General features: G+C 39.9%; 1 protein-coding gene across 6 annotated transcripts in view; it reads right to left on the bottom strand.

Annotated features, from left to right (window-relative positions):
• Window positions 1-27,536, bottom strand: part of GALK2 (galactokinase 2) — a 174,491-nt gene that overhangs the window by 35,959 nt on the left and 110,996 nt on the right. For 5 of the 6 annotated variants that reach the window (XM_037834024.1, XM_037834022.1, XM_037834025.1 and 2 more), the window contains exons 6-8: window positions 21,761-21,859; window positions 20,141-20,293; window positions 9,672-9,882 (exon numbers count right to left, since the gene is read on the bottom strand). In XM_037834024.1, the coding sequence (XP_037689952.1) occupies window positions 9,672-9,882; window positions 20,141-20,293; window positions 21,761-21,859 (463 nt within the window). The remainder of the gene's footprint in view (window positions 1-9,671; window positions 9,883-20,140; window positions 20,294-21,760; window positions 21,860-27,536) is intronic. The other variant, XM_037834026.1, reaches the window with a different exon arrangement.

A 27,536-nucleotide genomic window follows, 5' to 3' on the forward strand; every position in this document is an offset into this window, starting at 1 on the left:
CTCTGGAGTCCTCTGCTTTCCTATGCAGTGAAGATATAATAAGTCCCTGCTCTGAGGCATAGAATCTCTGGAGTATTTAAGAGTATAATGGAAAAAAAAAACACCATACAATCCTCATTGAAGTTGGACTGTGGTTTCAAATTTATTTTCCTAGCAATAATATTTTTCACAAATGTGAAGTTTCTGAAATGGTCAAACCCACAAAAAATAAACTGCTGTTTTCAGCCACATTAGTATCCGATTCCCATGCTGCGAAAAGACTAAATTGAATTAGTATTTTGTATTTAAAAGGGGAAAAAAAGTTTTTAACTACCTGCTTTTAAAAGCAAAACCACTGATGAAAAAAATATATATGTGCTTTCAACACAAACCTCTTTAATCCATGGAAAACTACATTCCAAGAGGCATTTGTGAATATTTTCAAATCCACAGCAAAAAGCCATCTTGTACATGGAAGGTAACAGCACCCCACATGTTTACAGTTTCCCATTCTCAAGTTTCCAAGAGCAGCAAGGGCCTACACTGTCTGTGTCTTAGTAAATTCTGCTCCACTGATCTTGAAACCTTTGTCTTGCTCAGCTGTCATCCCTCTCATTGCCTTTCATACTCTAGCAATATGCTAAGCTTCCGTTAATAACTGTGGGGTCATTCACACGACAGCTCAGACTCCATCATTTCCTTCCTTTTCATTCTATCCACCACCTCCGTAGTGTGGATTCTTGTCATCCCTTGTTTGAACACTTGCACGAGCCTTCTAATTAATCTCCATCTCTCCACCCATCAACCTCTACACAGCTGTCCTACTAAACTTCCCAAATCACCATTTTGGTTCCGGCATTCCTGAGTATTTCCTGGCATATTTCTCCCTTGCCAGTAAATGAAAGCCCCTGCATCCCAATTCATTAAGACATACTGAGACCTCTGAATGCACCCGATCCCTTCCTACCTCTTCATGGTGTTTCTGTGCCACCTCCACACTTGGGATGCCCTGCTCCATCACTGCCTGTCCACTGGCATCAGTGTCCCACCCAGACTGAGTCCTCAGTCACCACATCCCTTTCAAGATCAGCCCAGATGTCACCTCCTCCATGAAGCTCTCCAAGAACATTCTGGTCAGAAGTTATCCATACCTCCCATGTCAGCACACCTCTTTAAGGACTATGTATCCCTTTTTAATTACAATTATACACAGCTTTAGGAGGGCAGGGCCATGGCCTCTTCATTTTTCTAGCCCCCTTAGAACCCAACAGAGTATCTTGAATATAGCAGGTTCTCAATAAATGCCACCTCTTTGCTCCCATCCCATTAGCAAGGAAAAAAATCTGAAGCTACTCCCTGGATGAGCCACATTTGTATGTCTCCCTCTCTTTCTTGAGGGAAATACTTTCCCAATAACTTCCCAGAACTTTCTTAAAACTCTGTTCTTGGAAAAATTGAAAGGAGGAGACGATCTCAAGTCATCTGAAAAGGAACCTGAGGAGATGGAAAAGAAACTTGGTCAGTGCAGAACCGAATGAAGGACTATGGGAAGTAATGGGCCCACTTGCCAAGGCCTAGCCTGGCCTGGTGTTTTTACATAGAAGAGAATAAGTCCCTGTCCTAGCTTTCTCCTATTACTTGAATTACACAGGAAAAAAAAGCAAAGGAATAAAACGGATGAAGGAAAGGCAAAGTAAATCAGTGATTACCTGATTTCTATTTCTATTCTATTTCTATTTCTATCAGAACACTTTAATAATTATTTTATTGTTGTCTTCCCACAAAATGGTAAATTACAAGAGGGCAAAAACTATGCTGGCCTTACCGATTGCTAATACACAGCACCTAACACCATTCTTGAACAGTTTGTCCTTTCCTTAATCAGATGTTTGTTACTTATTTTATTCCCCAATATGATAAAAAAGTAGTAGTTTAACAGTTTATAGCAATATTTTAAGCAACAGGGTGAAGCTATGTTCTCTGCTATGCAAAAAGACCCAAACAGGTTTGTGCTGGTTTGAATGTATTATGTCCCCCAGAAAAAGCCATATTCTTTGATGCAATCTTGGGGGCAGACATAATAGTGGGGATTAAGTTGGAACGTTTGGATTAGGTTGTTTGCACGGAGATACACCCCACCCAACTGTGGATGATAACTGATGGGATATTTCTGTGGAGGCATGGCCCCACCCATTTGGGGTGGGCCTTGATCAGTGGAGCCATATAAATGAGCTGGCTCAAGGAGAGGAAACTCAGTGCAGCTGTGAGTGACGTTTTGAAGAGGAGCAAGCTTGCTAGAGAGGAATGTCCTGGGAGAAAGCCATTTTGAAACCAGAACTTTGGAGCAGACGTGAGCCACGTGCCTACCCAGCTAACAGAGGCTTCCCGGACGCCATTGGCCATCCTCCAGTGAAGGTACCCGATTACTGATGTGTTTCCTTGGACACTTTATGGCCTTAAGACTGTAACTGTGTAGCCAAATAAACCCCCTTTTTATAAAAGCCAATCCATCTCTGGTGTTTTGCATTCCGCAGCATTAGCAAACTAAAACAAGGTTACATAGTGCCGTCCAGATTTTACTTTTGGAAAGCATACAATGCAGTGGATCAGGAAGAGTGACCCGGGCACTGGACAAGGGCTGGACTGAGTGAGGCGGCTCCGACTCATGCTAAACGTGGCCCTTCTCTTAATTTCCTCATGGAAAGCACTGAAAGACAATATAACTAAATCATACCTAGAGTTTCAGAAGTGCTAGGTGGTGTTATAGAAGATAAAAATGTTTCACTTTCACAAACATCTAATGAGATGTCTCTATTCTCAAGGTGCTTATAATTTAACTGGTAATATCTTGAACAGATAAATGAGGATGCTGTTGTTTCACAAAAACCCATGATTACTTATGTGTTTATGTAGCTCTCTGAGGGCCAGCGTGGGATGCGTGTGCACACAGGCATGAGTTTGTTTGTGGGTTCTCTGCGTTTGTGTTTATGTGCTTCTCTGTAAACAGGCTCTGTAGACATATCAATCTTCCCCTTTTATCAGATTCTTTCTCCCTTTTTCTTTATCCATACTACTCTTTCCCTTTTGACCTTCATTCTCTCTGTCCCCTTTCCCTTATAAGGCTAAAATACAGAAATGAAGTGTATATCTTGCTATTTCTTGTGTTAAATTGAATTACATATTCCCTGTTCTTGGATCATTTTATATTTTCTTGTTAAAAGACTAAATTATATTGCTTTCCTATGTAGGTGGTCTCTGGTCTTATTTGCTATTGCATCAGTGGCTTGAAAGAATAAAGGCTTGGAGAATAAAGGCTCCCCAACATTAGAGAGGTCCTAATGAACTAAGGGTGTTAATTTTGTGGTCTCTCCCACTCCACTCCCTCCTAAAGACAGTACTGAGAACCATCTTCTTCAAACCCTTTTTTTTTGTAAGTGTATTCAATGTGCCCTGAAATGTAGAGTGGTGCCGTCATATTTCGCATGAAAACCTGCAGCACGAATGGCAATCGAATGAGCTCTCCTGTGGGTAAAAGTACAAACATCTACACAGATATGATGGCCTACTGTCACTACTATTACTAATTGGTAGTAACCTACTAAAAGTCACTAGACCTATTCTAACTCACATGGAAACAGATGGCACGGTTGGTAGGAAGAGGTACACAATTTGTAATTTAAAAGTTCTTATTAAGAAACTTTCTTCCACCCGAAGCTGGGTACTTCAGAAAAGAAGGAAGGTTATAGAAAGTGAAGAACTAACATCAAACACTAACAGGCATTTTCCTGGGCCATGCCCTATGATGCTAGAATGAAGGCTCCTAAAAAAAGACCATGTGAATTCTACAAGACTGGGGAAAAAAGTGACAAGGCATCAGAGGCACCAGAACTATGGAGGTTTCCACCAGGCAAAGTGCAGATAAAAAGCCAATGAGAGAAATGTGTGACATAAAAAGAGAGAGGTCACAGCATATATAAGTCTTAAGGAAAATAACTTGGAATTTGGTCAAGAACCATATTCATTGTCCCAGATATCTGGGAAGTGATGTCAATGTCAGATTTTCATATGGGAAAGTAAATCAATTCTCATTGGTATCACCAAGATTTGATAGCTACACAGCCCAGGGAAGTGTGGTTGTCATTAGGACTCTTCTCAATATCTCAGTTGTCCTCGTACATGTTAAGACTGCACTTCCCCATCTCCTTAGAAGTTTGTCACAGCCATGTGACTCGCTTTGGCCAACCACATGAGTCACTCTCCAGCAGACTTTAAGAGCCAGGGAGCCATTAGCAACCTTCCCTTCCTCCTGCCACAGCGACTGTGAACAAATGTGTTGAGATGGAGCCTCCCTGAGCCCAGGTCCCAGAGTGTCTCAGATGAACCTCTGCAGATCCATGTTGGACATGCAGGGTGACCAAGCAATAAACTGTTACTGGGTCAAGACACTGGGATTTGGGGATCGTTTGTTACTGAAGCCCAATCAGCTAGAACACATCAATCTAAAAGAGAATCACAAATAGTTATTTATATGAAAACCTAAAAATAAAAACTGAAAGCAAAAGCAGCAAACAGAAAAACAGGAATGGCAAGACCATAGGCTCTTAAGTAGACAAAGAATATATCCCTAATCGGAACCAGCAGAGGAGCAATAGAGTAGACAAGGAGACTGCAGCTCTCCCTATGGCTGTGGAAGCTTCCCTCCACTCAGAGCAGGGTGTTAGATAAATTCAAAGCTCCTCTCTCAAAAGGTAGAAATGTACCCACAATAAAATCAAATAAAGGGCACCCCAAATAATGCCAATCATCTGTCCCAGATTTTTGAAAAATATGCATTTAAAACATTGTGAAATTGTCCTTTTCCTTTCCTTCCCCTGAGACAGCCATGGAATATACAATATAAGAGGCAGTTGGGGCAGAGGAGATGGCCAGGGCCAAGGAGGCCAGCAAGGCTGAGACCAAGGTGGTGGTCAGGACTGAGAAGCTGGGGGGTGCTGGGGGGCTAGCGGGGTGGAATGCAATGCCAAGGCTAAGAGCCAGCACAGCCAGGAACAAGGAAGTAGCTGGGCCAAGAATGTAGCTGGCAAGGTCAGGAAATCGGGTGTATACAGGGATATATACCGGGCTACTGAGCAAATAAGTATAAATATGCTAACAATGATGGAGGCATATATTTTTTATGCCCCAAAGGCCTGTGCAGGGATACCAGTACTGTGGCAGTGCCTGCATGCGGTCCTCCATCTGCTGGCTCACTTTGTGGGTGGAGCAGCAGCTAGGCCACAGCTTCCTGCAGCTTCTCTGACTCTTGGGCCAGGTGTGTGTTTACTTTTCCTGCAGGACCGTGGCATCACCAAAGCTGGAAGCATGGAGGTGGTGAGAGTCTGTCAGGGGCCAGCCCATCCTCATGGGTTCCAGCTTGTCCCTGCTTTCCCCCACTTCACATCCGTCTTCACTTCCTGACTGCCTGTCCTGTGGACTTCAGCTCCAACACCAGATGCCAAGATAAAAGCCTATGTAGACTGTTTAGCCAGCTGCCACAATTGTATGTGGCCAAATCTATTTAATAAATCCCTTTCTCTGATAGAATCCTGGCTAATACAAGCCCAACTCTCACAGTGGTTAAGATTGTGGATGGAGGGTTCTGGATTCAGACTACCTGGTTTAATCCCAACTCTGCTGCTTTTTAGCTCTGTGCCTCTGTTTCCTCATCTATAAGATAGCAAAATATTGCAACCTACCTCATAGGATGCTCCCAGCAGCAAAATCATCTGAAGCCAGACTGTTCCTCTAAACTAAATCTATATAAGCTGTGCTATATTTCACTTATATACATTTGAAATGTTTTAAGGAAAAGCCCGTGCGTGAATTCAAAATCTTTACCAAAAGCATTGAGAAGCAAGTTAGAACGTCCTGTTGACTGGAAAACCTTGGTATTACTCTTTGCTTACAGAACGAAAAAGGAATATTCATTGTTATTAATTAACAAGTATGTCAGTAAATACAAACCTAACTAGAAGTAAAATGTTCAAATGTATCTGCCTTTCTCTTTTAAAGAGAATGTAAAGCAAAAAAAACAAACAAAAATACCACCAAAAAATTCTTTATTCCTTAGAAGCTGCTTAACTTTGGGAGTTTGACTTTCGTATCTCAGCAGTGTGAACAGACTACAGGGGCAGAGGCGGGGAGGGAATGGACGAATGAATATTTGAATGTGTGTCTGACAGTTTAGCCTTGGAAAGAACTGCTGCACGCAGGCCTTCTAATCATGAGTACAGTGTCACATGCAGTAAGAATCACATCTTCTAAAGGGTTAGGAGAAACATTGGCTTCAAGGTTCTAGGCCAACCAAAGCACAAAGCCTGAAACTCAGAACGGATCAAGGCAAAGACATTAAAATATTTTGAACCCTAAAATTAAAGCTGAGTGCTAAGAGAATTCAGCTGGAAATTTGGCTGAAGCTAGATGACTGGATTTAGAGAGTAAATCAAGTGACACTAGGATACTCCAGAATTCTACAGACTATTCTGCATTCAGAGATCTTTAAAATGTATTCATTCTAAAAGCAAAAGGGAAAACCCTTAGAGGATGATAGAATTATAAAATGGATTCTTCATTCAATATGTATTGACTGAGGGCAAACAAAACATAAGTGAAGTACAGAAAGTGATATAAGTAGGGCAGGAGGGCAGTTATTTAAACAGAGATGTAAGATTAAGCATGTATCATTTTTACAAAAATAATGGAATTGTTATTCTTTGCAGGTAAGAAAACTAAAATCTATTTAGCAGTACATGTAAAGATGGCTGCCTTATGCTTAACGTTTCCTTAAGCATTTTCCAAGGTTTTCTGGGAAATTAACTTATTCCAAAAATTGCCAAAAGAAGGGGAGGAAAGATGGCGTATGCAGAGAAATGAACAAGGATACAGAGAAAGAGAACAGGCTGTGGGTTGGAGGGATAAGGGAAAGATTATTGCCTTTTAAGATAGTGAAAACTGCATTTCAGAAAAAGGGGAAAGTCCATTCAGAAAGGGGCAGTGGTGTTTACAGTTAAAGGCCCAGAGGCAAGATCAAGCTTGCAATCAACAAGTGAAATGGCCCAGCCAAGGCAAAACTGTCCACGTAGGGATATATAAGCTCAAAAGGGAAAACAGTTCAGAACAGAGTTAAGGCTAAATGAGAAGAAACATAACATCCATGATAAGGAGTCTGGGCAATGAGGTCATGGTGAGCCTCTGAAGGTTTCTGAACTAAAAAGTGACACCATGAAAATTTTGAATGCCTTAAGATCATTTGACAGTGAATAGTCTCAACTTCTATTATGACTTAAGTGCTCACCTCTTTGCCAATAGTCCCTTAATCTAATTAAACAGTTTGAATTTTGACCTCTTCTACCTCTTTATTTAGCTGCTTTGCCACTAGATCAGACAAACTCAATACTAGATTTAGTGATCTGAGCCTTATCTACAAACTCAGCCTGATATCATATCACTTGCCCCTATGCACATTACTTTCAAGAAACACTCAACTATTTGTAGTTCTAATCCTCTCTTGCTCCTCTAGGCCTCTGTATCTGCTGTTCTGGCTGCCTGGAATTCTTCCTGACTGCTTGTCTGCCTAGAAAATTCCTATTTATTCTCTAACTTTTGGTTGGTTGTTATCTCCTCAGTAGCACTGACTCTCACTTCTTTCTTTTCTATTCTCCCTAGACCCAAGTACTTCTCCAACACCACACTCATCACTCCAAGCTGGAGCAGCTTTTCCCTTATCTGTTTCCACCACTGGTCTCTAAGCTCCTTGAGGATAGGCTAGAACCCTCTCACATTTATCTCTATGTGTTCCCAATGCCCAGCCCCAGGGCCTAGAAGAGGAGAAGGTGGAGAGGGAAGGAGGAACTGTCATTTATGGGCATCTCCAACACCAGGCATTGTTCTTAGGACATTACACATACTACTTCTTTAAGATAATTATTCCTATTATGCCTGTTTTCATGACAAAAATGAGGCACCAGAAAAGTTAAGAACTTGCCTGTTGTCACAAATTTAGTAAGTGAAGGAGTTAAGTTTCTAACCCAGGCTACAGAGCCTGCACTTTGATTTGCTGCCGTTCTAGAGCAGGGGTCACTCTATTAGTCAAGGTTCTCCAGGGAAACAGAACTGACTGAAAAAAAAAAAAAAAAAAAAAAAAAATATACACACACACACACACACACACACACACACACACATATTTATATGTAAATATTATGAGATTTCTTCTAAATTCCATGTGGCAGGCCACAGGTTGGGAAATCCAATGAAGTTTTCAATGAATTTCCCAGGAGAAGCTGGATGGCTGAAGTAAAGACAGTAATTCTTTCTGAGTATTGAAATCCTCAGTTCTCACTTTAAGGCCTCCAAATGATTGTGAGGAGATTCTGCTCCTTGCTGAGGGCAATCTCCTTTGTTGACTGCAGATGCAATCAGCTGTAGATGTAATCAACTAATGATTTAAATCCATGGAATATCCTCACAGCAACATTCAGGCCAGTACTTGCTTAACCAAAAAGCTGGATACCATAACCTGGTCAGGTTCATGAACTTAACTATCACTGTCAGCAAACTTTTTCTGAAAAGGACGAGATAGTAAATTTTTTAGCCATCGTGGGCTATTCAGTCCCTGTCAGTTACTCAGCTCTGCTACTGTAGTACAAATACAGCAATAGACAACATGTGGCTGTGCTGCAATAAAACTGTATTTCCTAAAAACAGGTGTCAGGCTGCGTTCGGCCTGCAGGCCATAATTTGCCCAACCCAGTTCTAGAGACTCAATAAATGTCCATCAGATTAAACTGGATCTGACAATGCTGGAAACCAAAACCCAGTCCCTGCCCTCAGATGACTTAATCTTGTCACAAAGTTGTCAGTAGTTGGAGCCTTAAAGATATTACTTTGCAGGTAAATCCACTATAGCCGATCAATAACTAGTTATAGAGTTGAACTGAAATGGAAGGAAATGGGGCCCTGAGGCCATGGTATGGCTGATTTTCATGCAAATCTCCCACTCCTGATCCCCCGATCTTACCCCAATTGGATCTTAGCTACGTGGCATTTTGTCATTTTCCCTAGTACTGAATTCCCACAATAGACAACCTGTACTTTCTTAGAGTACTTTCTACTCTAAGACCCCATTCTGTTTCTCCAACCTTTACCTGGCCTTCATCTCAGGTTTCTGATGTTGTGGGTATAAAAAAGTTGCTTGAAAGCAACAGGCAAACAGAAAGAAGCTTGCACACAACAGCAGACCACAATCTCAACCTAAGTAGCAAAGACTTCCTGACATCCACAGTGTTGTTACACAGCAGTCTGTAGCACTGCTCTAACCTAGACCCTTTCATACAAGTCGTACAATAACCAGAAAAATGGGCAGGGAAAATAAATAAGATAAAAAAAACAAAAAACAAAAAATGCATTATTGAGTTATGAACTTCTTGAGGGCATGCACCATGTGTTATACTCCTTTGCCCAGGTATATAGCAGACCAGGATACTGCTGAATGAAAGAATGAATGAACAGATGAATGAATTTATGAAGCCAAGGATCTAGGTAATTAAGTTTGTCATAAGATACATATTCTCTAAATTCCCTTGAGTATGCTTCAAAATGAGTAAGATCCTTTGGGAAGGGCTACATGAGACCACTTTCTCCAGCAGACTCACCATCTTGAGTGTTTGGACTCAGGATTTGGGTCCGGAGTTTCTCCAGGCTAATGCCCAGACAGCTGCAGATCTCCTCAGGATTATAGGGCTCAGGGTGAAGGGCATCCTCTATGACCAACAACATTTCTTCCAGACTGACCCCTAGTTTGGCCTGTACCTCCTCCAGCCGCAGTACTTCACCCCATAGCAGGCCTTTGTTCTTAGCCAGGAGCTGCAAATTCAAACCAAAATAAAGGTCAGTTTTCATTTCAGAAATTGCTATAAACTATTTTTAATTAGCCAAATTCAACTTTATACTGTTTTGTGACCCCCTACCCTCACTCACCCTCCACTCAACCGATCCAAATTTCCCACCATTGTTTGGAAACTTACACTGAGTTCAGATATTTGGAGTTAAATATGCTTATGTACCACTCACAGGCTAGTTAAGTATTTGACCTTGATTAAAAAAAAAAAAAATCCCCCACTAATTTTTTTGTCTGTCACTGCTTTCCCTCGGGGCTGTTTCTTTGAATAATTTTGTTCTTTTATCTCAATTCGGTTCATCCCTACTACATCCTACTCTATAAAGTCCACAGAAAACTACTCAAATCTCCTGTGACCTAGGTCTGAGGTGGACACTGTATGCCCGATTTCATTAGAGCACTTCCTGTTTACAACATGCTTCTTTGAAAATGGCTAATGAATTTAAGTATCTGGGCGTTTGGAGTCAAGTCCCAGATTTCAAATTAAAACCTCATTTGTGACCTTAAGAAAAAGCATTTCCTTAGGTAGCAAGTAGCAGTACAAATGCTTTTCACTACCCTCAAGAAAGAGTCTGGGTTCCAATTACATCCTGAAGCCCCCCTAAATCTGCTGGAGAGGATTAAGTACAAACCAAATCTTTATAACCAGTGCTACTCATGGGACCCTCAATCCAGAATATGTTTCTTTCCTCTACAAACAACTGACTGAGCCCTTCAGAGCAGCTGACATTCAAAATAGAGAGGATTTCTCTCACTCTGAGGTCTATAAAATTCATTCCCTGGGTGTGGGGACAGCAGGTGTTGACAGTACAAACAGCAAAAAGAAGCAAGCAAAAAGGCAAATTAGTTTTCAAGGAAATGTGTGTCTGATTTACTCTTCTATTATGCTGATGATTTGATTTTCTTTCTTTTTGAAAGGAAACAGGGTTTACCAAAAGACCATTGTACTTTGGTTAGGACCACTCATTTATGAAGAATTTTAATAACGGAAGTTCTTATATTCATTAGTCCTCTTTTTAAAAGAGGATTGTAGGGCAGAACTCGGAAAAGAGACAATCGAATTATTTATTTTCTATTGAATTATTTCACAGAACATGGTGTCATTTTTAAAGCAGGGACATGAGCTAAGACCTTTCTCATCTTGTTTGCTTAGCATATTTACTCAGTGTTTATTATGTGTACTGGGTTGAGAGCCTCCACAGACTGACTCATTCATTCATTCATTTAATTCATTCATGTTCTATATTCCAACTTATTCCAAAAATAATTTGATAAAACTTATAAGGACATACAGAATACAAAAGAATAAACACACATTTATTTTATATGGAAACAGAGCAGAAGTCAAGCATCTATTAGAATGAAGCTTTCTAGCAACACAGATCTAGAATCCAACTGAGATAAGTAATGAAACTAATAGAGATAATTAACATTTGTATAGTGCTGTGTGGTCTAAAATGTGCTTTTTCTCTCAATCTTCAACAATCCTGTAAGATAAGTATTATTTCTCTCATATAAGAGATGAGAGTAAGTGACTTGCCCTAAATCACCTAACTAGAATGAAAGAGTTGGACACTGACCCCAGGTCCTACAACTCTTTCTTTCTTCCTTCCCCAAGGGCATATTCTCAGTGAAGTATGGATGATATCCATGTCATGCTGTTCATATTAATCACCACTCAACTCTTAGAAATGGAGGCTAAGATTTGTGCTAGAAGTGAACATTCCAGTGACTTGAAATCTTTGTAGATGGGTTTTTTTCTGGGACAAACAAATAAAAACAGAGCATCAAGAGAACTGCCACAAGTGATCAGAGTGGTCTCTTCCTAAAAACCTTTCCACCAGCAATGAACACCAAGTTCCCTCCCCGGCTTCACAATTGCCTGAGGCACTTGATCCAAGGTAAATAAGCCAGTGATCACTGTGACTACAAGAGATGCCTTCAACTTCCAAGGTTCAGCTTTCAAAGGCAGCTTCCCTGTGTGCTTTACTTCTTCAGACAGAGGCACTAACATACAGAAATTCACATTCACTCCAGCAATATCCCAGTTTTCTATTAGCCCAACTGTCCACTTAGCCCTTATCTGGAGGATCCACACAGCCACTTTGGCATGTTCTTCAATTAAGGATGAATCTACCACATGCCCTCGATGACAGCTACTCTGCCCAGGAGCAGTTAAACAGTGTACCACATTGAGGGAATAAAATAGGAAAGCCATTTAAACACTTCGAAATTTGGCTCAGGAAACACAAAGATGACTTGCAGATGAGGGAAATGGGTGGCGAAGACAGAACTTCCTGAGGGAATTTACTACTTGTGGCCCTGATGACTGACTTACTTCACATTTGTAAGGTGGAGCTATGAGTCAGGGCTGTAGACCATTTTACCACAATTTCCTTGCTCTGTGGCAGGGTGGGGAAATAAGAGAAAGCAGTTCTTTGTCAACATTCACCACTCCCTTTTCACCACTGCAAATATAATTACTTGTATCACACCACCATAGAAGTCTCCTGAGCTCCATTCCCTAGTCTATGGGCAAGAAAGCAGGCAACGAGTACACTGTCCAGAGTCATGATCAACAATGCTAGGACTGGGTCTCAGGTTAGCTTCTCCTGGAAGCAGGACCTGAGATAAGAAGTTGAGAACAAGGAGTTCATTTGAGATGGTGATCTCAAGAAGCACTGGTAGGGGAATGGAAAGTGAGACAGGAAAAAAGCCAACACGAAGGCCACTGATATGGATAAATGAGGCTGGTCTTGCTGGGGTCTCTGGGAGCTGCAGAATATAAACCTTAGATGTGTTCCAGAGGCAAGAGAGCTGGGATTTTTATTCACCAGCTCTTATCCATCATTGGTTGAGGGCTGTTCCCAAGGGTGTTGACTTCTCAGCACTTCTGGGCTGCCCCAGGTACAAAAAAAACACTGCCCTGCAGTCAGAAAAATCCCTCATTTCTGGAGTCACAGGGGCTTGCAGTAAGAGGGAATGGAAGGAGAGTGCCAGGATGACATAGGGAAAGGGAGACTAACAGCATCGGCTACCAACCCTAACTCAGGGGCCTGCCTAGCAGAGTCTACCTCTTTTGACTCCTGCATTGATTGCATTTAGCAGAATTAACAAATCAATGGAAAAAGTACCAAGTCTTCTCCCTACTAGGTTTGCAGAGAATAAAATTTCTAATTCTCTCTCCAAGTTATCTCTAAAAACAATTCATTCAACAAGTTGCTTTCCACACAACGAAATCAGCTGTGCGGTTGTTATTTCTGGTTATATAAATCATACATGCTTACCGTAAAAACTTAAAACAATGCATAAAACTTCAAGGTACAACAAAAAACATGAGCTAAAAAAATCTCTGAAATCATCCCAATGAAATAAGCACCCATAGCAATTCTGATAATCATCCTTTCATACATTTCTTTATGTATACCTACACGCATACAATTTGATATAAATGGGATCATAGCATAGCTGTATGTGTGTGTGTGTGTGTGTGTTTTGTTTTGTTTTTTGCTTATTTCCCCCTTGCCCCTCTTCCAACTACACTAGAGCACTTCCTCAGTATTCTGCAGCAATGGCTTCAGTGTCCTGGTTTCACTCATAACCATCATGAACACATTCACCACGTTGATCTTACCCAATCTTGAGTCATCCCCATGTCCATGTTCTCCATATTAAGTTTGCAGACCATGGAACAAATCTGAACAAACCTGCACAATTGTGCAGAATGGGCCTACTACAATCCTCCCTGGACTCAGCACAGCCTCTTTTTTCTAAGGCAATCCAAGCATTGTGCTCTGGACCCCAAATCCTGCTTCCCTTCTATAGTGTACAATGGAAAAAGCACCTGCTAAAACAGATCTGGAGTCTTCCATTTACTTAAAACAAGTCACAATCTACCTTGGCCTGAAATGCTTGGTACGTAAAATAAAGTACTTACTGCTACTTCACTCACTATTGTGAAGATTATATGAGATAATAAAAACCTAGCACTGTGCCTGGGCTAGAAGAGACATTCTGTGAGGGTCAAGTTTCCTTCCTTCTCACATTCCTCTGCCTCTCTAGCTTGTTCTCTCTCATCTGCCACCTTTTTCTATGCTTAAGGCATATACGTAAGTTTCCTGTCTAAAAATCCCTTATTCCCATAACTACTGCTCTTCATTCCTCCTTCCCTTTCACCATCCAACAACTAGAATCAGTGGCCCATACTCACCTCCTCCAGGCCCTCACTAACCATTCTAACAACTGAAAGCCTCTCAAAGGTCCTTTATTATCTCCAAAAGCACTTCCAAAGCCATTGGTCTTTCCTCAGTACCTTTAATCCTTCAGGAATCAGTGGCTTCTGACTCTCTTCAGTACCCACCTTCTTCAAACTCCCTATTTTTTGGCTTCTGTGGCAATGAATTTTCCTGGTTTCCTTCCCACCTCTCTCCTTATTCCATTTCCTTCTAGAACTCTTTTTTTTTTTTTTCTTTTCATTATTTAATTGAAGTCATCTCCCAAATTCAACCCATGGCCCTCTGATCTTCTCTTGCCACATTCTTTCCCTTAGAGACCTGGACTTAGCTCTTGGCTTCAACTAGTATCTCGAAACATTAAATCTGGAGGCTAAAGCCCTAGCCATGAGACACATTTGCAGGCTCAAATTTCTAACCACCTATAAGAAAATTCCATGGGGAATTTTCATCATCTTCCACTTTCTAGTCACCTTCCATCTTACCTTCCCCAATCCTTTCAAAGGCAGCACTATACAACCCATCATTTAGGCTTGAAACTGCAGCCATCATTGACTCAACACTTTTCCTTCACTCACATACATCTGTATGTAATGAGTGTTTACTTTTATTGAGTACCTACTTATTCCCAGGCCCCAGGCAGATCGCAGTAAGTATATGGCTCCTGACTACGTACAGCTCACAGTCTATAGGGGAGACAGATACTAAATAATAATTATTCAATGAAATACTTAATCCAGTTGTGAAAAACTACTATAATGGAAAAATACAGAATATGATGAGAGCATATAAAAAGGCATTTAACCTAATTGGCAGGCGGGGCGGGGGTGGGGGTGGTTCAGGGAAAACTCTTTTGAAGTAAAGCCATATATGCCAAAAGGAAGACAGAAACCCAATCACAGAGAATCTTCTATACAACCCTTCACTAGAGTCAGTCATAGCTTCTCTCCTATTCCTTCCTTTTTATCCCATCCTCACAGATACTTCTGAATTGAGTGTCCAATTATCTTTGACTGAGGCAAAAATCCTGCTGCCAGATTAGTATTTCTAAAATACCTTGCTAACAAAATGAATGGCTCCACAGTGCTTCCAGGGCCAAGCCTTGGTGACCCTTGGCACAGCACTGAAGGTCCTGCCACTATCTGGTTCCACTAAACACATTACCCCTTATTCTCCAATATGTGCACCCTCTGCCATTCAGCCGGACTCTCCATTCTCTGAATATTCCCAGCTAGAGTCTTGGCAGAGTACGTCCACTAAATCAACAGGCTGAGGGAAACTGGCCACACTATTGGATGTTTGGTTTTTCTCTGCTCAAATTCAAGGAAACTGCCAAAGCCCAGAGAATGTTATGCTAACTTCTCTCCACATTCTACCACTGAACAGAGAAAAAGCTCCACGTTAACCACTAAGTGGCAGGAGCAGAAAACCGAATGAGTGATGGCCCCAGACAGGCCGTGTAAAGAATCATACTGTAAATTTTCCTTGAAGTGTCAAAAACCACATGAAACTCTCTCCTTCATTGCTTCACAGGTTGCCACATGGAGCTCAGGGAATGCAAAAAGCAGTGGCATAATTTCTCTTTGCTTTTTGACTTCCCATAATACTTATTATAGGAATCACACATTTTATCCCTCAATATAATTAAGGGATATTCTCTTTTATAGACATAAAGCATTTATAAAAAAGTTTAAGCCTCTTAAGTGTTTTTCAGAGGGGAGAGCAAAGAGAGGAGAATAAATCGTGGAAAATATAAATATGTGCAAAATACAAAAAATTGGGGGCCCATCAAAGATCCCTGGCCACTCTTTTCACTTGGGAACATAAAAGTATGCTTCACTTAAAAATATCATTTATGCAAGTAATAATTATAAATTTCTATTGAGTTTGCTTTGAAGTGTTTTTAATTTTAGTTCAAATGGCTATCCACGACTCTGAATTTTAATGAATCTGTGTCAATTAATTTTTGCCAGCTTTCCTGGGAAGCTGGTAAAAAGAGATAATAAGAGGAAGAAAGAGACACGAAGACAGAAAGATGGAGAGACAGAAGGAAGGAAGGAAGTTAGGAAGGAAAAAAGAAAAAACTAACAATATTAAAGGAAAACAAAGAAAAATTTGTTTTTATGAGTTTCTTGTATTTCCTGTATTAAGTAGATTCAAAAGGTACTCATTTTCAGAAAAGGAGCTTGGTGGTATAGGAGGAAAGGAAAAATAAGTAAATGTCATTAATTACAACTTTGCCTTGTTGAGCTCTGTCTAATCAGTCTCATTTCCAAACCATACCAATTAGCCATTTCTTTACTACATTTCATTCTCATTGCCTGAAAACAGAAAGTTTGTCCATATTAAGACAAGTTTCTTTATCTCTTTTACATGGCAGTTTATTTCTTGGTTTAATGAGACCATTTCCAAACAAAAATTAAATTCTTTCACATGGTGCTGAAAATAGAAAAATTGAGCCATTTGTAAGGAAAATATGCTTAGCAGAATCTCAGACTATATACTTGGCAAAAGCATATTCCAAACACCAATGCACTATGTACATAGTCCATATTAACAGCTTTATCTTTTCTCCCTTTTTATGGAAACTTGGATTCCAATAAATTTCTCTTCATTTTTCTTTCTTTTATATTTTTAATTGCATTTTTACTGAGATATATTTGCATAACATACAATCGTTCAAAGTGTACAATCAGTTGTTCGTAGTTGTGCATTGATCACCACAATCTTTGAAAATCTTCATTAATCCAAAAAATAAAATAAAAATTAGAATAAAAAAGTACATCCAAAACATTCCGTTCCCTACCTCCCCTCATTGTCTTTTATATTTTAAAACAGAAAAATGCAGAGTATTTAAAACAATTTTGTCTAAGCTAATTGCAAGGAATGTGTGACAGAACCAAATTCAGATGCCAATTTTGCTGACCAAAGTACCTATACAATGGAATTATGTAGTTAAACTCAGAAGATATCCTCAAGAACAGTAGGTTCTGGAGTAGATAAGATCTTCAGCTACTACTTCTTCCTAAGTAGATCCCCTCTTTCTAATAAACTCTCAGTGTACATTTCCCCTACCTGGACAATTTTCACTACAGAGATTCAGCACAATTTTATTCCTCATTTTCTTCTCACATCTTTGAGGAGAACAGTAAAAACATGAATACATTTTACATGTTTCACACTTGCATTAGATCACCTATGTGTCTGGTAGACATCTAATTTCACGATAAAACTTTGAAAACAAGGCTGTGTATATCTGAGATCTCTTCAGAAATGCAATACTTACTCACCGACCTCAAGATAAAAACTCAACAAGAGTAAGTAAGCCTTCAAACAAACAATACACTAACTTCTCCCATCTCATGAAAAAGGATGTGTGTCTTAAAGAAACAAAAGTTCATTTCACCCTTGAACTGAAAATTTTGCTACACTACATCTTCTGCATATAAACACTGATCAAATACTGTGATGAATTTAATGTTAAAACATTTCTTTTATGTATTTTTCAGGACTTCTCTTAAGGAATAAAACTCAAATTTAAAACATTAAAGCCTTCATTTAAAAATAGTGCATAACCCCAAAATTTTCCAGAAAAAAAAAGCATTTCTTTCTCTCATTCCTCATCTCTCTACTCTCCTAAATTTCACTGCTTGAGGAGGCTGGAATTAAAGGAAGAAGTAGCAAGTCACAGGGATAACTTCACCTCACACATTTCCACAATATCTAGTCCAGTACTAGGCACACAATAGGCACTTGTAAAAAGATGTGAAATGGAACCAAATGAATAGGACAGGGCAATGACACAGGGATAATTACTTCTTTATTCAATAAATGCTTATCCCATGCCTACTTCAGACTAAGCACTATGCCAGACAGCAGGGATATAAGAATTAACAAGATAGACACAGTCTTGGCTCCCAGGTAAACTCTAATTCAGAAAGGAAGACACACATTAAATAAATACATTGTAATAAGTATCATAACTGAGAAGTGCATGCGCTATAGAATATGAAGAGGGCCCTACCTTACTCTGGGGGTAGGGAGGTCAAGGTAAGTTTCCCTGAGGGACATTTAGGGACACTCAAAGAGGACTGGGGAAGAATATTCTGGACAGAGGGAAGGGCGTGTGTCAAGTTCCTGAGCTAAGAATGAGCATCGTGGCTAGCGAGTAATGGAGGTGGGGTGCTAAGAGATGAACAGGATCAAGGGCACAGGCACCAGGTCTGGCAAGGTTCTCCAGGAGGCAGTAATGACTTTTCACTTTATTTCAATGAAATGGGAAGCTTTTGATAAAGATGTTAAACAGGGGAACTACCTGATCAGATTTCAACGTCTAAACCATCATTCCAAATGCTATTTGAAGAACAACTGAGAGAGAGACATGCATCATTTGAAAAACAGTAAGAGGACCAATGGGATAGACACAATGGAAGAATAAAGGCTTGTGAGAGGAAGACTGAGTTCAGTTTTAACAGGCTCAGTTTGAGAGGTCTATGATTGATTCAAGTAGAGATGTTCAACAAGGAGTTGAACATACAGGTTTGGAGTTCAGCAGAAAAGCCTGAGCTAAAGATATTCATTAGTAATTTCATCAGCATAGAAATGGAAGTTGAGGCTGTGAGTGAGCCTGAGATGAATAGAGAGAGAGAAATGAAAGAAAAGGAGCCCAATGTCAAGGCCGTGAAGAACTCCAACTTTTAAAGGTCTCCACCATCTCCTCCTTTCCTTAAAAAAAAAGGAAGAGAATATTTAGAGATAAGGTAAGGGGATAAAGTAAGGATGATAAGATGTTAAGGAGTAAGATGAAGTCTGAAAAGCATTCAATGGATTTATCAACAAGAAAATCTTTAGTGGCCAAAGAAAGCAAGTTCAGTATTTGTGGAAAGAACAGAAATCAGTTTAGTGAGTTGTGGAATGAGCAGGAGATTAAAAGATGCTTAGCGCAATCTTGTAAGAGAACGAGAAAAAAAATAGAAATAAAATAGTGGTTGGAAAGAAATGTGAGGTCTAGGGAAGAATTTTTTTCTAAATGCAAAATAGTAGAATATGTGAAGTCTGAGATACAGGAGACAAAAAAGCTAAGAAATGGAGTGTGTTCCCTATGACCACACATGGAAGGAATGGACTTTGGTAGTAGATGCAGATACAGAGAGATGTCCAGATATGGTGGCAGGGAGCCAAAGCCTATGTGATAGCATCTATTTCCAAACTGAAGTATGGAGAAAGATTACTTGTGAAAGTTAGTCAGGATGAACTGCATGATGCGGGTTTGAAAGGGGTGAAGAATTAAATTATCACCAGGGAGAAAATTAATTCCAGGCAGTGTTGAAGGCTGGCTGAAGGCTGGTGTTCATGAATCTTTGGTGATATCTGTCAATTCAGTAAGGAGTAGCCAAAGGAAGAATAGGGGAGAACATAATGGAGCTCCTGACCCAGGATCCATTCCCCATTCCCCAGCCTTAGTTCTTTCAAATGTTCTAGTCATACCATGTGCCATTCTGGATCCTCCATAACATTTTGGTAGATCTGACTATATACAGCTTTGTTTTCTTTAACTATTTTCCATTTCATATCCCCCAAACTTTAACACTCTATTCTCTACTCCTTTGTTCTGTATCCTTTTATATATCTTTATGCTGCTAGACAACCAACAGCTACTCAATGAATACTTCCTAGATTGCCCCTTACTCCTATCTTTCTCTACCCATCTATCTCATGGTCTGTGCTTCACAGATATAGGCTGCCATCTTCCCACAAATACCACCCCAGAAGACTCAGCTTCCAAACAACTAGACTTAGAAGGACACAACTATTGGTTTATCTCCTTAGTTTGGAATCAGATTGCTCTGTACCCAAAGACCTTCAGTGAGAATATTGCAGCAGTCAGAATTTTGCTCTAAAATTTGGGGAAATAAACAAAGTAACAGGGAACACAGAGAATAAAGATATGTGAAGGCCTACTTCAAGTTTCATTGGTTTGCCAAATACATACCTTTGCAGCCAGCCGACACTCCATCACCCTGATATTGAAATGAGAAGTTGCTGCTTTATTCATTTCCACACAACTGTTGGCAATCACAAACACTGCTCCACTTGGGAGTTTCACATTAGTTGCTCTCAGAGGACTAAATTCTATCAACTTGGCCTAGTGGGAGAAAATGACAAATGAGATATAATTTAATAGAATTAAGAAAGCTTTAAGCATTTATGCATTTACCTTCACAGAGTATTTCTCCAAAAATTTATTCCCTCTTTCATTCATTTGTTCATCCAAATATTATTTATTGACTGCCAGACACTGTACTAGGCAGCAGAGATACAACAGGTGAACAAGACACTGTCTCTGCCCTCATAGAGTCTCCAATTTTGTGGGAAAGACAGTCAAGTAGACAGATAATACATTTTCTGGTTGTGTTACAATGGTAACAAAGCACAGGTGCTATTTAAACTCATAGTTGAAGTACTGGGCTAGTATAGGCTCCTTTGAAAAACAGAAATCTAAACTGAGTCTTAATGGATGAACAAAAGTAGGGCAGACAGAGGATTTCTTTCCCCAAATAGGATGTCAGGCAGAGGGAGAGCATTTGCAAATCCAGAGGTGGGAAAACAACCTGTGGGTGCTAATGGAACTTTGGGTATTGAAATTTGACTAGAGCTAGAGTTTGAGGGGTGAGGAGTGGTAAGAGGTTAGGACTCAGAGGTAAAAATGGGGTCAGATCACAAAAGGTTTTGCAAGCCCAGAGAATATGGACTTTGTTCAGGCCCTACAGCAAACTTACATTAACATCAGGACTCTTGCCATCAGGTGTGCTTGTCAGGTCCCATGCAAAACACCAATGGTATTTTTTTAGTATTAAACCAAATCTCCTCATGTCTCATGTCTTTGGCTTAGAGGAATCAACAATTATTCTTAATAAGAAGGAATCCAGGAATCCAGATTCCTTAATAAGAAGAAATCCAAGCCTGTAGGAATCTGATGAAAAGCTGAGAAAAGACATTGAAGAACTATCTGCTTCTATTTTGGAAGTGGGCAGTTTATGGACAACAGCCAAAGCCTCTGCTCAGCCTACAAGAGTTGATAGCCAAGAGGAAGTGGTATCTGACCAAGGAATTCACTCCTGGCTTATTATCAACATTCTTTTTTCTACCACCAAAGCCCCAGAAGTGTTTACAGAGAAAAATGATACCAAAGAGTAAATTATAAAAAGAGAGGCTGCAAATATATGTGGTAAGAGAACTAACATTTGGGTTTAAAACCAACAAGAGATTATGAAAATGCCATAAGATGAAGTGATATGGGATGGGGGCGGGAAAAGAAGTCCCTAACAAGCAGGGAATTGAGAAATCTCATACTAGAAATGAAGAGAAATAGGAGGGGGATAAAAGCACCACCACCAGACACATGAGAAAAACAGACTGAGGCATGATTTCTGGAAGCTTAAGGGAGATGAGAATAACATGAAGCAGTAGGTGAATTGGTGGTAGCCCTTAATTACAAAGCAGTTTGAAAAACGTCTACAATGAAGCCTAATAGAATAGGTTCCAAGCATGCTCAGGATCTCAAGACCTCCCTTTCCATGTGAATTTCCCCTAATAGGTGAATGCCACATACAGTTCCTTCCTCTGCAAGAAATGATATGGACTGGTCCATGCCTCCTCCTTCAGTGCCAATATAACGCTCACTCTTGGCGCAGATTTCTGCAAGTTCTACCTGGAAAAGTAAAAATTGAGTTGAATTGTGAGTTCATTCATAATCTATTTCTCATCCATTTCTTACTACGGGCATGAAAAATAGTTTCAATTCCAGTTCCATCTCTGATCAACTGATAGTAGCTGCCTGGAGCATTGTGTTACCAAAGATTACAAGACTGCATTTGAGCTCAGTAGTTTTGAAAACCAAGAACGGACTCTACAGAGCAAGCAGTTTCTCCCATCTTTCTCGCCACAGCCACAGAGGGTATCTTTCCAACTTTATTTTCCAACCCAAAAGTCAAGCTTTCTCTCTGGCATTTCCATCAAAAAATCAGAACTAGTGCCATCTCATCAGACGTATCTTCCTCCAACCAAGATGAAGATGTCCAATAGATGAAAATGTTCTAATTCAAAATGAAAATGTCAATATAAAACAAGATAGAAGAAAACAATAAGAATGTATTTTAGAGATCAGTTAAATTCTTTAATTCAATGCAAACACTTCCAAAATTATCATTTTTATCTGTTTAAGAATCTTCAATGGCTCTCTGTTGATTAGTGGGCAAGTCACTGGGCTGGCCACTCAAGTCTTCCTCCTTAATCGAGTCTTCCTCAAATATTCTTCCCACCATGGCATTCCCTTTGTCTGAACTCCTACAATGCTTATGGTTAGTGTCCATCCATTTGCTCATGTCATTATTCATTCATTCATTCATTCTTTCTTTCTTTCTTTCTTTCTTCTAAGACTTGATTCAGGCCCTTATTTCTCACCTGGTTTACTAGAAGATCCTCTTAGAATAATCATTCTGAAACACTGCTATAACCATCACTTGCCTGTTTGGCTGTCACCACCTTGATACTCACAATTCTCAGCATGGTACATAAGGTCTTTAATGACATATCTCTTGCTTACTTCTCCAGGCTACACTCCTTCCACTACCCCAAATAAACCCTAAGCTCCAGTCATCAGGAATACTGAGCAAATGCTGTTCTTCCTCACCCCCAAGCTCTCTCACATCTCAGTGCTTTTACAAATAGGATTTGCTGTTCTCCCCTCTCAATACTCTTCTCTCTGATACCAATCAAAAGTGGTGGGTTTTCTGCCCAATGCACTCAAATAACCAATTCCTGAGACACCAGGCTTTCAAACAGAGAAAGATTTTATTGCTAAGCATGAAGCAGGAGATCAGATGGCCTATCAGCCTAAAAACCTGTCTCCTAAAACTGCAGTAACTCTGATAGTTTTATAGTGTCAAAAGATGGGCAGGTTTTAGGATAACGAGTACAATGGCTCAAAATGACAAGGTTAGAGATGATCTAATTATTGAGCATGTGCACACTGATTACATGCTTAGCCATAGAACGTATGTGAGAAAATGGCGGCCTTAATACAACGATGGGCATGATTTTTAATATTATAATGAGGTACAGATCACTGTTCTGGTTTGCTAATGCTGCCCGTTATACAAAATACCAGAAATGGATTGGCTTTTATAAAGGGGGTTTCTTTGGTTACAAAGTTACAGTCTTAAGGCCACAAAGTGTCCAACAACCTTTACTGAAAGATGACCATTGGCATCTGGAAAACGCCTGTTAGCTTGGAAGGCACGTGGCTGGCATCTGCTTGCTCCCAGGTTGCATTTCAAGATGGCGATGTCCAAAGTGTTGCTCTTGGGGTGTTTTGTCCTCTCTTAGCTGCAGATGCTCTTCAAAATGTCACTCTCAGTTGCTCTCCAAAATGTCACCCTTAGCTACTCTGAGCTCCGTCTGTGAATTCCTTTACACTACTCCAGTGATCCAATTAATACCTACCCTAAATGCGCAGGGTAACACCTCCATGGAAATTTTCCAATCAAACGTTTCACTCAGAGTTGATTGAGTCACATCTTCATAGAAACACTCAATCAAAGAATTCCAATCTAATCAACACTAATACGTCTGACCCCACAAGACTGCATTAAAGCACATGGCATTTTCTGGGGGACATAATATATACAAACCAGTACAATCACTTACATGTCAAAGTTTAAGCTACTGTGCATCACAGGAGGACCAATTTTGGTTAGATCCAGCTCTATTCAGAAAGACAGTTTAGGAATTGGGGTGGGTTAGTTCTGGGTTGACTGAAGTTCCTTCATTAATAAACATTAGGGGCTGACTTTTGTGATCATAAGACTCTAACACTGAAAAACAGGACAAAGGGTACAAATGGGGGCCAGTCCCAAGGTTTTCACAATCACAAGATAAAGGCTATATATTTATATGACCATTATCAAAGATCAAGGCAGCCAGGCCACAGTTCAGCAACCTCAGGCATTTCCATTTGGTCATTTTACAATATATGAGAAAGTAAGAAAAACAACTATATAATGATCCAGTAATCATAATTATTTGTTCATTCTCAACTCTCAAGTTACATCTCCAGCATCCCCCACTAGTCCTCACCTTCCCATGGAAGCTGTACCACCACCCATATACAGACACACCACATAACTGCTCCTCTATACTCTTCATACTACTCTTTATGTAACTCTATTATCATTGATCAGAGTGTACTTTCAGTGTGAGTTTATTTGTCTCCTAACCCATCAGTCTATGAGAGCCCATGTGATGCCTGGACCAGAAACCTCACATAGTAGCCATGTAACTAATATTAGCTGAATCACAGAGTGTTTTACATTGTTCTTTAATCATGTCAGGTTTCAATTGCATCTGTTTTCCTGAGAAAATTGTCAGTTCTGTGAAAGACCGATCAGATACTGGGTTTCTTTTGTGTTTCCTACCTCCCCAAATGCCAGGAATATTGTAAATACTCAATGAACTCCTCTTGCGTCTACTTTCTAAGAATAGCTGACCAGATACCACCCATCAGATCCTGTAAGTGTCATATTCTTTGTCAGTCATTAGGATTCACTAACATTCACTTTGTCTTGTGACACAAGGTAAACTTGGGATTCTGACATAATGAACACTGCATGTCCCCTGCTGAACACAGAGCTGGTGACCTGTCCATAAGGGGCACATTAAATTAAATTAGTAAACAAAAGGTTAAAACACTTGGATTTGGAAAATGTAGAGAAACAATATACCCAGGTGAAGTAGTACATGCAGCATCCAATGAGGAATGATGAAACCTGTGTTCCCACCCACCTGTGACCCTGGGCCAGTGTGAAAAGTCACTGTCCCAGTTTGCTAATGCTGCTGGGATGTGAGATTCCAGAAATGGATTGGCTTTTATAAAGGGGGTTTATTTGGTCACAAAATTACAGTCTTAAGGCCAAAAAGAGTGCACCTTCACCGGAGGATGACAAATGGCGTCCAGAAAACCTCTGTTAGCTGGGAAGGCACGTGGCTGGAATCCGCTTGCTCCCAGGTTGCATTTCAAAATGGCGTTCTCCAAAATGTTGCTCTTGGGGCGTTTGTCCTCTTTTAGCTTCTCCAGAGCAAAAGTCTGCTTTCAATGGCCGTCTTCAAACTGTCTCTCATCTGCAGCTCCTCTCTAGCTCCTGTGTGTTCTTCAAAGTGTCCCTCTTGGCTGTAGCAAGCTTGCCCCTTCTGTCTGAGCTTATATAGGGCTCCAGCAAACTAATCAAGGCCCATGCTGAATGGGCAGGGCTACACCTTCACGGAAATTATCTAATCAGAGTTATCACCCACAGTTGGGTGGGACTTATCACCATGGAAACACTCAAAGAATTACAATCTAATCAACACCAATACATCTGCCCACACAAGATTGCATCAAAGAATATGGCTTTTTCTGGGGGATATAATATACACAAATGGCACAGCCACCATAACAGCAACGAGAACCATCTTCACTGAGTGGCAGGTATGGACCAAGTACCTAGCATTATCTCTTGTGTGAGCATTATCTTTTTTAAACCTCCAAACAACCCTCTGTTTATCCCCATATCCAGATGAGGAAAATGGGGCTTAGAGACATTTAACTGAATATGGAAGAGCCAGAATTTGAACCTTATCTGCCTGACTCCAAAGCCGTGTACTTTTTACACTGAACTTCAATTATTCCCCCCAACATAGAGCTAATATAGCCTATTTCTACACTACCTCAAAGGAATGTAAAAGGACAAATTAGATCACCAAAAAATTAAATATTCTCCCTCTTAAGAGGAAAAAAACCAAAGCATTGAAAAGTTTATGCTAATTAATTTTTTCCAATCTCTTGATGTTTGGCAACAATTGTATACTTTAATAGAAATAGGATATTATTTCTTCCAAACTATCCATCTGGACAAAATTCACAGTGAACCCCAGAAATCCCCAGAACCTCTGTGTCAAGGATAGTCCACCTGCAGAATGTTCTTATGTCTTGCTGCTACCTCCTACGCTGAATTCTGACAGATCAATCCCATGTCCGGACATAAACTATCCAACAGTTCTAAATATAGGAAAACTAAATGAAAATTGAGATAAGGAAGTTGAACAATGAAAGAATGACTCATTTTTCAGTACCCCAGAATGCAAATAGAATTCAGTAATAAATATAATAGAAAGAACCCAGAACCAGACACCTCCATATCTTGGTTCAAGCTCTAATTCTCCTAATCTAAGCCTGTGACCTTAGATTACTTAACTTTTCTGAGCTTCTGCTTCTTCATATAATATTAATTTAAAAAATAGTTTTAGCAGCTAAGATTTAACTGAGCACTTACTATGTGCCAGGTACTATTCTAATTGCTTCACATGAATTCATTATTTACTTCTTATAACAACAATATGAAATAGATATCTCCATTTTACATATGAAAACACTGAGGAGGTTTATTACCTGAGATTGGGCTAGTAATTAGTAGAGCTGAGATTCAAACTTGAATTATCTGACTCCAGGGCCCATGCTCTTATTCACCATACTTTATTACCTCCCACCCATAATATGGAGAAAAATACCCACCTCCCTAGCCATGGAATTATTGTGAGGATCCAATGAATTAAATAAAGATACTTCATAAGCTCTAAAGCATTAAACAGTTGTTAATTTTATTTTATTTTTACTTAATGAATAAGAAATCATTTGATTTACACAAGAGACAAATCTAAAGATAGGTTATAATTACTTTGCAATACAGGATCTTTTTCAAAGTGTTCAGGGAAAGAGAGAACTTAAAAGATTCTGGACGCTGCTAGGACAGCCAATTCAGCAAGAGGGAGTATTAAAGCCTGAGGTGAACAAGAGAGCGTTTGCCTGATCTAAAAGCGTTTAGTCCGTTGAGGGGACAAGGAATAGGGGACTGCCAGCCAAATAAAGCACGGCTGTAATAAAAAATTAAACTACAGGCCCACCAGTTTGCTTACCCAGGGGCTCTAGACCTCCATTCACACCCAGTATTTCTCTCCTTTCATTACCTTTCTAAAAGCAACAAAGCTAAACCTTAAATGGTTATAAGATATGAAGAAACTAGAAACAAATTTAAAAAAAAAAATCTCAAATCCTGCTTAAAGAAAAACTTGCATACTTCTGACAACAGGCAAAGGTCAGAGCTGGGTCTATAACTTAAGCCAGAGATGATATGATTTGAAATCAGAGAATCACTAAAGGAGGGACCTTAAGAGCATCAGAACATAAATGGAAGCAGAAAATGCCAGTCAGGCCGGGTGATGTAAGGGAGACATGTGAGCCTGCCCACACCTTTTCTGTCTTTTGGGACACTGGAAATAGAACCATGCAATGTTCT

Source organism: Choloepus didactylus, chromosome 4, assembly GCF_015220235.1.
Source record: "Choloepus didactylus isolate mChoDid1 chromosome 4, mChoDid1.pri, whole genome shotgun sequence".
NCBI classification, from domain to species: domain Eukaryota; kingdom Metazoa; phylum Chordata; class Mammalia; order Pilosa; family Megalonychidae; genus Choloepus; species Choloepus didactylus.